The following is an 11014-nucleotide window of genomic DNA, read 5'->3' as shown; positions in this document are numbered from 1 at the left end:
AGCTAGCATGTAGCTAAAGAAATAGTTTAATTTCAAAATATAAAAAAAACTAAAGAAAAGGACTAAATTAGCTAAATCAGCTAGCATGTAGCTAAAGAAATAGTTTAATTTCAAAATATAAAAAAAACTAAAGAAAAGGACTAAATTAGCTAAATCAGCTAGCGTATGAATATTAGCCTGACTCCAAAACAAACAAACAAACAAAAAAACGTAAAAAGAAAAGTCTAAATTAGCCAAAAAGCTAGCATGTAGCTGAACTATTAGCTAAACTTCAAAACAGCCACAAAAAAACGTAAAACGAAATGCCTAAATTAGCCAAAAATGCTAGCATGTAGCTGAAATATAAGGTAAACTCCCAAATAGCCACATAAAAACCTAAAGTAGCCAAAACAGCTAGCATGTAGCTAAAATATTAGCTACACTTCAAAATATCCAAAAAATGTAAAAAAGGACTAAACTAGCCAAATCAGCTAGCATGTAAGTATTAGCCTGACTCCAAGCCTAAAAAACAAAACAAAAAAGAGGTAGCATGTAGCAGAAATATTAGGTTAGCTCTAAAATAGCCTAAAAATCTTAGTAAATGTAAAAAAAGTCCAAAAAGCTAGCAGAAGGTTAGTTTATAAAACTTTAAAAATGTAACTTTTTAACATAATTATAAATAATAAAAAGCAGGAATAATATTCCTGAATAAATCAACTTAAACCTTAAATAACTTTTAATGTTTTACTCTCCGTAAAAATATATTTTGTCAAAATGAAACAAGTTAGAAATAAACGGAAGATAAAATTAATAACAATAAAATGATATGGAGGGCCGGATCCGGCCCCTGGGCCTTGACTTTGACAGATGACATAGACTTTTAATTAAAAGTACCTAAAGGTGTGGCTTGATTGTGTGTTGCAATAGGCCAGGAGTGTCCAAATCCAGGCCTCGAGGGCCGGCTGTGCGTGAAAAGATCTTTACTTGTGGCTGTGCTGACCTTACAGAACAAAAGAAAAACTTTTCAAAAGTGCACTTTGAATCTTGAAGGAACTTAAGAACAAAAGGTTGTCAGTGACCACTTTATAACTCTCAGCAGTTTAGCACCAATTAGAACAATAAATCCTTTCAAAACAAAGTGGTGACAGAACCGGTTTTGTTCTTTCTATTACGAGACTTTACAGTTAATTAGCTTCTTATTAGCCTAACTTTTGATGCAAAGTGTGTCATTTTGTTTCAATAAACAGGAATTTTTGGTTGCAATATTTACGCCAGTGCTTAAAGTTGCATTTTATTGAGGATAAAAAGCTTATTTTACACTTTTAATAATTTTGGCTCACAGATTAGAACTTGCTTATTTGCTTTGCAGACATTTTTTTTTACTATTGCTTTTAGCGGTGCCAACATATTGATTTCCATTAATTCTCACCATTTTACACTCTACTGGAGGTTGAGACAATCCACTAATAAAGGCTAATAAAAACACATTTTGGGTTCAGTTCTTCAAGGGAAACCACAAGGACATTCGTGTTCCCATTATGTTTCCTTTCTCTAAGAGCTTTTTCATGCATATCTCATAGTTGCAGGCAAGTTATCAGCTTTGCTAATACGATTCTGCTGACATTTATTCAGAGATGCAGTGCATGACTCCTGGCCTCCCACTGCATTTCCCCAGCACACTTCACTCTCCTTTCTGTCTCTCCACACAAAAGCCATCAGAAAATGGTAATAAAAGACCACAACCGAGCGTGGGCCGAGAGTGGACCGCTAATCTATCTTTACTCCCAATCTTCTGGCCTCACTGTTGTTCTTCTCACTCACACTTTCTTCTCCTCTCCAACAAACACTCTTGTTTTCTAACACCTCAAATTCTCCTCGTTTTCCCTTGAAGCCACGGCATTAAAATATGCAAAGAATCATGGGAGTGCTTTCAGCTCTGACCTTCAGCCACACAACCAAAGCAGGAAGACGTGCTGCAGGGCTCCTCTCCAGGGACGCTTTTGCAGCACGATTGCACGTATAACCTTTAACCCCAAACCGCATGTGACAATAACACAGAATGAAAGGCTGGAGATAAAAACAATTCTTAAAAAAATGACTCCAACAAGGTCACTCCATTCCAACCTCCTTATATGTAAATAATCTTTTAAAATGTTGCTCCAAAATTGACTCAACTCTGAGCACAGCAAGAAAACTAATTTCATACCTCACAGATATTTGCCATTTCAAAATGGCAAGAAATCTGTAGCCCGAATTAATCAACATCGAGTTTTTTTGTAACGGAGGCATGACAGCGAGACCTTCAAAGACTCAGGACTGTAAACATGTTTTAGAAATCCATCTAGATAGTTCGCTGCTTCAAGCCCATGTGTGGTGCTGCATGCTAATGGAAGACAGATCTCCTCTTTGTTCTTGAAACCCACAGTGGGGTATTTTTAAACCATGGAAATTATTTGCCAGCAGAGATAGTTTCACATTTCTATAAGCTAAAGTGAAGCCAAGTGACACATGAATATTATAAGCAGCTTTGTGTGTATTTAAATGTGTTTGCAATGAACGTACTGGCGGCGCGCCAAAGCACAGACTGATCCGCCGTTCCTGCAATCCCGAACTGAACTCCAGATAATTCCGGCTGGCAGAACGCACAAGCAAATCAACTCAATTAACTAATAACTTCCCTGGAATTCGTTCCGTGTTCTTTAAGTTGGGAAAAGTTTCATACGAGAAATGCAATAAAGCGTTTGTTTATCGAGGGAGGAAGATAAAATTTGCTTTTACCACACATGCTATACTGGAAAAACATAAACAAAGCCAGGAAATAAACAAACAGAATCTGTGAGTCAACAGAGCTTTCAGCAGCCCAGGGAAACGCCGCGTCTGCCAATGATGTTTGCAGATGGTAGAGATGATTCTGTCACTCACAGCCACAAACTACTTTAGGACCCAAAAAAGGACATTTTTCTTTCATATTTTCTTACATCTGTGACAGAAAGTTGGTGCTGGATGCAGCATAGAAAAAACATGCAGGAGATTTGGATTTGTATTCATAACCTTCTTAATTTATTATTATAAATATAATATCACAAACAAAAGCTGAATTATAAAAATAACATTTTTTTGTTATTTTTTTCCTCTTTGTCCTCAACAGTCTTCCACTGCTGGGTTTTGTTATTTTAGTTTTGTGTTGGACCTTGGTAGTCTTATTCTGTGGGCTTTGTTTATTTATTTATTCATTTTTTATGTAGTTTTGGCTAGACCAGGAGTCTCAACCTGCGGCTCCAGAGCCACATGTGGCTCTTTTATCTCTCCATGGTGACTCTCTGGCTAAAGAAAAATAGAATTTTCAAAAATTTGGAGATTAGCTTCTATTTTAGCAACATGCTAACGTTTTTGGCTAATTTGTCATTTACTGGGGGTTGTAGGCTAATTTAGAATTTAGCTTCTATTTTAGTAACAGGCTAACTTTTCTGACTAATTTAGTTCACTGAGGAATTTTAGACTATTTAGTAGTTAAGCTAGTTACTAAGCAAAAAGCTAGATTTTCTTTTTTTTATATACTTTGGCCTCTAATTAAACTTTTATGCTAATTTTGAGTTTAGCAAATACTTTAGCAATATGCTAACATTTCTGGCTAATAATAATCTACTGGAGTTTTTATGCTAATTTAGAGTTTAGGTTTTATTTTAGCAACATGCTAACGTTTTTGGCTAATTTGTTATTTACTGGGGTTTAAGTCTAGTTTAGAATTTTGCTTCTATTTTAGAAACAGGCTAACTTCTTTGACTATTTAGTTTACTGAGGAATTTTAGGCTATTTAGGAGTTAAGCTAGTAATTAAGCAACGAGCCATTTCTTTTTTCTTTCTTTTTTTGATGATTTGGCCTCTAAATAAACTTTTTATGCTAATTTGGAGTTTAGCAAATACTTTAGCAATATGCTAACATTTTTCGCTAATTGTTATCTACTGGAGTTTTTAGGCTAATTTAGAATTTAGCTTTTATTTTAGCAACATGCTAACGTTTTTGGCTAATTTGTTATTTACTTCAGTTTTTAGGCTAACTTAGAATTTTGCTTCTATTTTAGAAACAGGCTAACTTTTTTGACCAATTTAGTTCACTGACGACTGTTTGGCTATTTAGGAGGTAAGCTAGTAATTAAGCAATGAGCTATTTCTTTTTTTTTTTTTTGATAATTTGGTCTCTAATGAAGCTTTTTATGCTAATTTGGAGTTTAGCAAATACTTAAGCAATATGCTAACAATTTTGGCTAATTGTTATCTACTGGAGTTTTTAGGCTAATTTAGAGTTTAGCTTTTATTTCAGCAACATGCTAACGTTTTAGGTTAATTTAAATTTTTGCTTCTACTTTAAGAGGAGGCTAACCTTTCTGACTAATTTAGTTCACTGAGGAATTTTACACTATTTAGGAGTTAAGCTAGAATTAAGCAATGAGCTATATCTTTTTTTGTTGATAATTTTGCCTCTAATGAAACTTTTTTATGCTAATTTGAAGTTTAGCAAATACTTAGCAACATGCTAACATTTCTGGCTAATCATAATCTACTGGAGTTTTTAGGCTAATTTAGAGTTTAGCTTTTATTTTAGCAACATGCTAACGTTTTTGGCTAATTTGTTGTTTACTGGAGTTTTAAGGTAATTTAGAATTTAGCTTCTATTTTAGAAACAGGCTAATTTTTCAGACTAATTTAGTTCACTGAGGAATTTTAGGCTAGGAGTTCCGCTGGTACTTAAGCGAAGAGCTAGCTTTTTCGCTAATTTGGCTTCTACTAAAGGTAAAAGGTAAAAACATTAAAAACAAAAATCCTATTTTGAGAAATGCTAGCTTCTTTTCATATTTTTGCTTTTTTTTCGTGCCAAAAAATAGACATTGTTCATATTTTTGAAAAAATAGGTTTTGATCAGTATAAAACAAGCCCAAATGGCTCTTTTACTGTTAAAGGTCGCTGACCCCTGGGCTAGGCAACCATTAGCAGGTAGCTGTTGACTCCAACAGTCGACTTGACTGGGTCAGCACTCTCCCTGACTTATTTTCTGTTTGGCCAGGGAGATAAAAGGCTTGCAGACCCCTGCTTTAGCCAACCAGCTAGCAAGCAAGCGAGCAGCAGATGCTTTGGAATTGATTACCACCCCGAATTTCCATTTCTCTGAAAGATTCCAATCAAGAATGGGGAACAGCTTTTGCACCATCTCATTTCTTTACTGTCATTTTTTTTAGGATTTTCAAACAGTAAAAGCAAGCCAAACCCAATTAACTTAATACATTATTCATCCCCATTTTTTTTTTTTTTTTTTCATGCTCACTTCACAGGTGGAGCTGGAGTAGAGGATTTTCTTCTTTGTTATTCGCCTCTCTAAGAAGATGGATGGTAAAAGAGGATCTGCTCCCCAGAGACCCTTTACAGCAAACTCCACAGGCTCCATTTCTGTTTCCAGCGCAATGATTTACATGTAGGATTTATGAATGAGAGAAACTAAACGCCATGACGGATTTTACGTGGAAGTTTTTCCTCGCGTTTTTCCCCCTGACCCGGTGCTCCTTAGAGCCCCCCCCCCCCACCACCCAACTCATTTCTCTGCAGCACTTGTCACTCGTTGAGTTTGATGCTGCGAATACAAAAGGCTGACGATGCTGTGGTGTTACAGTGTATGTCAGTGTGTAAAGGTCTCAGGCTGACAGCAGAACAACGCTTGTACATTGTGAGCCGGCTGTCTGGGCAGAATGGAGGCGAGAAAAGGGAACAGACGGACCCGAGGGAGCTGACCTCCTCATTTAGGCAGACTCCAGCGGAGATTAGATGCTGAGTAAGCACATCCTGTAAAACAGGAAGCGCTGTGGGAAAGGAATCAATGGGATTCCATTTTTCCCAAGATGCTTTGTACCTGTACGTATGTCGTCGCTGAAATTGGAGTTATTTAGAGCAGGGGTCCCGGATATGGCACGGCCCCTCCCACACACTATCAGAAACGCCGATGTGACTTTTAATTCCACCGCTCTACAGACCGAACTTTGATGGGAGAAGATAGACTATTTATTGATTGAATAATGATTCAAATTTTCCTTTATTATCATTATTTTTCTGTAACTCTTCAGCTCTTTAAATATTCAGCTCTTTCTATGCTAACTTTTTCAACTGTTTTGGAAGTTACTTATGATTTCTGGGCTATTTTGGGGTTTAGCTAATACTTTAGCTACATGCTAGCTATTTTGACTAATTAGGATTTTTTCCGTTTTTTAGTCTAATTTGGAGTTTAGCTAATATTTTAGCTTTATGTTAGCTGTTTTGGCTAAATTACACATTATACTTTTTTTAGGTTAATTTGGCATTCAGCTAATATTTTAGCTACATGTTAGCTGTTTTGGCTAATTTAGACTTTTGTTCATTTTTTAAGGCTAATTTGCAGGTTAGCTAATGTTGTAGTTTTATTCTAGTCTTTTTGGCTAAATTACACAGTTTACCAGTTTTTTAGGCTAATTTGGCATTTAGCTTGTATTTTATCTGCATGCTAGCTGTTTTGGCTAATTTACAGTTTTTTCTGTTTTTTATGGCTAATTTGGAGTTTAGTTAATATTATAGATTATGCTAGCTGTTTGGGCTAAATTACACATTTTCAATTTTTTTAGGCTAATTTGGTATTTCGCTAATATTTCAGCTACATGCTAACTGTTTTGGCTAATTTAGACTTTTGTTCATTTTTTTAGTCTAATTTGGAGGTTAGCTAATGTTTTAGCTTCATGCTAGCTGTTTTGGCTAAATTACACATTATACCATTTTTTAGGTTAATTTGGCATTTGGCTAATATTTCAGCTACATGCTAGCTGTTTTGGCTAATTTAGACTTTTGTTCATTTTTTAAGGCTAATTTGGAGGTTAGCTAATGTTTTAGTTTTATTCCAGTCTTTTTGGCTGAATTACACATTTTACCAGTTTTTTTAGGCTAATTTGGCAATTAGCTTGTATTTCAGCTACATGATAGCTGTTTTGACTAATTTAGGCTTTTTCAGTTTTGTATTATGGCTAATTTGGAGTTTAGTTAATATTATAGCTTATGCTAGCTGTTTGGGCTAACTTACACATATTCCTTTTTTAGGCTAATTTGGTATTTCGCTAATATTCCAGCTACATGCTAAGTGTTTATTTAGACTTTTGTTATTTTTTAGGCTAATTTTGAGCTTAGCTATTTTTTAGCTTTATGCTAGCTTTTTTGGTTAAATTACACATTTGACCAGTTTTTTCGGCTAATTTGGCATTTAGCTAATATTTCAACTTCATGCTAGCTGTTTTGTCTGATTTAGATTCATTTTAGTTTTTTAGGCTAATTTGACTTTTCGGTTAGATTTTAGCTAGCTATCAGCTTCAGCCATTTCAGCTGTCAACTTCAACATCTTCAGCTATCAGCACTAGCATCTTCATCGTCCAAATTCAGCTTACATTATCCCCACTAGCATTATCACAGGTAATTCTATATATCTAGTTTTTAAAATGTTTTAGGATTTTTTTTCTCTAAGAAGATTACAGAAATGAACTGTTAAAGATTTGTGTCACTTTCTGGAAAGCCATAAATGTTTACGTTTAGGGTTTGATTGCTACACTTTTCCTGTTAGCCTACAAACCGACCCCACATTAGAGAAGAAAACAGTTATGTGGCCCTCATTGGAAAAAGTTTGGGGACCCCGTATTTAGAGCTATTTTAATCTGAAAGGTGTGATTTATCCAATAGAATGTTTGAAACAAGAATGATAATTCGGCAAAAGAGGACGAGAACACAAAGACATGCAGAGTTCCAGGAACAGTGAGTCACATTCTGAGCTGGTCGCTGTCCGTGGTGCTGAAATGCAACTCCGTTCCTTCTAGCGCAACTGGATGAAAACAAGAAACATGTACTGATCAATTTAATCAATTCCAACTTGAAGAAAGAAAAAACTAAAATTTTTGAGTAATTCACCCTCTCTTTTTGTAATTTTATCTTACTAAGCATTCCGAAAAGGTTTGAAATCTTTGATTCAAACCAATAAACCCCCAAGCGTCTGGTGGATAAAACAGTATAAACGTCGCGTGTGCAGCAGCAGCCGCGGCCATTTTCCCTTGAAAGTGTAAAACAATAAATCTCATGCTGCACTTTATCTGCATGAGGAAGTCTGCACTCATGCAGAGAGTTTCCAGTTGGCCAAAAATTAATGAATACGCCGGGCGTCTGTCAGACAATGTGCGAGACTGGGGAAAGCGCTCTTCCGAGTGAGGATGCAGCAGCAACACAACCACAGCTCGTTGCCATAGCTGCGGCTCGCGCGCACGCAGTCTGACTTTTAAGCAGGACCCACGGGAGAACTGGAGGTTTGTAGGAGATGTTGTCAACTGTTGATGACATCCACTGTCGTGGGATCGGATGAGGGGGGTTGTCAATCTATTCTTTTTATATGAATTCAAGGAAGCATCCACCCTGAGACGGATCTAATTAAGCAGCAGAAGGAACCACAAGAGACCGGGATTGCGTGGCTTCACGCAGAAACAGGCGCTAATTGCACTATTTTGAAGTTATGAACCATTACGCGCTTGGAGTAATCAGCAATAATTACAGACAATTTTCCATTAAATAACTTTGACTGCATCCTATATAATCCAGAAAGTCCTGAAAAGTGTCCAAAAACTTCAATAAATCTATAATGGATTCAGCTGGAGTTGGGATGTTAAGATGTGATGCTGATGGTGAAATTTAGCTTCCATAAACTGTTGCTCATTTCCTCATGGTTGCAGCTCCAGCCTCTCGGAGTTACTATGGCAATCATTTCAAGTTGGAAGGGGAAAACCATCCATCCTTGATGGAGTTACACTGGATGGAAAAAAGAAGAAGAAGCAGCACCGCGACGCTTTAAAGACAGGCGCGTAAAAATGCCTCCAAAGCAAACACTTTGCCAACTCCGGAGAAGCGGCGCGACGCGACGCACGGACGCAATGACATTTCACGTTATAGAAAGGCTGGATGGAACCTACCGAATCTCAAAACGTGTGGCATCCCGTGAGTGTAACCAAGAAAAAGCAGCAGAAGCGGGAGCAGCCTGAGGTTGAGAACGAGACTGGTTATCGTCAGATGATGGGAGGTAATCTTCATGTTGTTTTTTAGAACAAAAGCTCAGTGGCTAATCCCCCCGGTGCGCGGGGTCAATCCCCCAATAATTCTTCTACTGCTGTTGGGCAAGGCAGGGTGACGGCGGCCCTGGATGCGCAAGATCACGGCATGGTCACTTGCGCTTTCCTTAAATCCATTAGCAGTCCCAGCATGATGCTTTCCCGGCTCCTTCTTCCTGCTCACTGCGCCAACAAACAGCAATCCTCGGGCTCGAGAGACTGTGGGACATCCATGTCGAGAGGTATGGATCCAGCGGAGATGGGGGGACCCGAGCTCGAGCAGCGGGAGAGGAAGTGGGGAGCAGATGATACAGCAGCGACACAGCAGCCCGCTATGAGGCTCTCTGGTTTGCTTGCACTCCCATTATACTGCACTGCTGCACAGGCTCTGACGTCGAGCCAAGGTTTGTATTGTGAACGCGCACCACACAGAGGAACAGCGGAGCGAGAAAGAGAGGAGGGATGGAAGGAGGCAGGAGCAGACGAACATGTCATGGAGGCAAAAAAGATGGAAAGATTGGAGGAAATTGATCAGAAGAATTCGACCTTTGTTTGCAGCAGATTTCCTCAAATAACTCGGTGTCAGTTTGTCTGAAGATATGAAGGCAAAACTTCTAGAAAAGCCAAATTAATTCGCAAAATGAACAGATTTTCTTAAAATATAACATCAAATAATAAATATAAATAAATAATAATTCTCTTCCAATGACCTCATGTTAACAATAACAAAACTCCTAACTATTAATTATATATATATATATTATTTTAAATGGGAAATTTCAGTTTATAATTTTGCATATATGGCAGTATACTTGACGTATACTTTTTTAAAACAAACTATATGTTGTAAAATTCAAGTTTTCCAATTTACTCTGAGAAAGTATTCAACTATTATACTTATACTATACTACACATAACGTTTAATTGCTGTTTTATATTAGCACCAAGTATACCTAATAAAATACGCTTTGCGTGTACTCACCATCATGTTTCACAATAAAAAAAAATGTTGAAAATTAAAGTAAAGTTGGACTTTTTCTCCCTGAAACCCCAGTGTTAGTAAGAAATATTTTATAACTTAGACATCAACTGGGTATGAAAAGTTGTCTTCCATGAGGTCCCCTATGGGTAAAAATTTGTGTATTTACGTGTCCTACAAATATACTTAGTCCATGCTAAAAGTGAGGCACTATACTTGAAGTTTACTTTATATGTAACATCTATGTATTGTAAACTTTAAATCAGGGGCGTCAAACTCAATCACACAAGGGGCCAAAATCCAAAACACACGCTAACTTGAGGGCCGAACAGGATACACATTTATTGAACAATCTAAAACAAATATTTTAAACTTTAAAACTGTAACTTTTTAACATAATTAGGAACTAGATATATAGCATTATCTGCGATACTAGTGTGAATGCTGTAAGCTAAATTTGGCGCTGAAGATGCTAGTGCTGATAGCTGAAAATGCTGATATTGATAGCTAAAAACACTGAAGCTGATGGCTGAAAACGCTGAAAATGATAGCTGAAATAACTGAAGCTAATAGCTGAAAACGCTGAAAATGATAGCTGAAAACGCTGAAAGTGATAGCTGAAATCACTGAAGTTAATAGCTGAAAATGATGGCTGAAAACGCTGAAAATGATAGCTGAAAACGCTGAAAGTGATAGCTGAAATCACTGAAGTTTATAGCTGAAAATGATGGCTGAAAACGCTGAAAATGATAGCTGAAATCACTGAAGCTAATAGCTAAAAACGCTGAAAATGACAGCTGAAAACGGTGAAAGTGATAGCTGAAATCACTGAAGCTAGAAGCTGAAAACGCTGAAAATGAAATCTGAAATCACAATAGTTGAAAACGCTGAAAATGCTGAAATTGAGAGCCAG

The 11014-nt window shown here is 37.0% G+C and overlaps 1 protein-coding gene and 2 long non-coding RNA genes across 5 annotated transcripts in view; 2 read left to right on the top strand and 1 right to left on the bottom strand.

The window, feature by feature from the left end:
* Positions 1–5542, top strand: part of LOC118598152 — a 60719-nt gene extending 55177 nt beyond the window's left edge. The window contains exon 3 of the long non-coding RNA XR_004947265.1: positions 5307–5542. This is a non-coding gene — a long non-coding RNA (uncharacterized LOC118598152). The remainder of the gene's footprint in view (positions 1–5306) is intronic.
* LOC112157865 (glutamate receptor ionotropic, kainate 2) overlaps positions 1–9536 on the bottom strand; it is a 114091-nt gene extending 104555 nt beyond the window's left edge. For both annotated transcript variants that reach the window (XM_024290922.2, XM_024290924.2), the window contains exon 1: positions 8988–9536. In XM_024290922.2, the coding sequence (XP_024146690.1) occupies positions 8988–9105 (118 nt within the window). In that variant the 5' untranslated portion in view covers positions 9106–9536. The remainder of the gene's footprint in view (positions 1–8987) is intronic.
* The window catches only part of LOC118598151, a 25046-nt gene continuing 22995 nt past the window's right edge, over positions 8964–11014 (top strand). For both annotated transcript variants that reach the window (XR_004947263.1, XR_004947264.1), the window contains exon 1: positions 8964–9094. This is a non-coding gene — a long non-coding RNA (uncharacterized LOC118598151). The remainder of the gene's footprint in view (positions 9095–11014) is intronic.

Source organism: Oryzias melastigma, linkage group LG24 (genome assembly GCF_002922805.2).
Source record: "Oryzias melastigma strain HK-1 linkage group LG24, ASM292280v2, whole genome shotgun sequence".
Lineage (NCBI taxonomy): Eukaryota > Metazoa > Chordata > Actinopteri > Beloniformes > Adrianichthyidae > Oryzias > Oryzias melastigma.
This window is presented reverse-complemented; position numbering and strand designations above follow the sequence as displayed.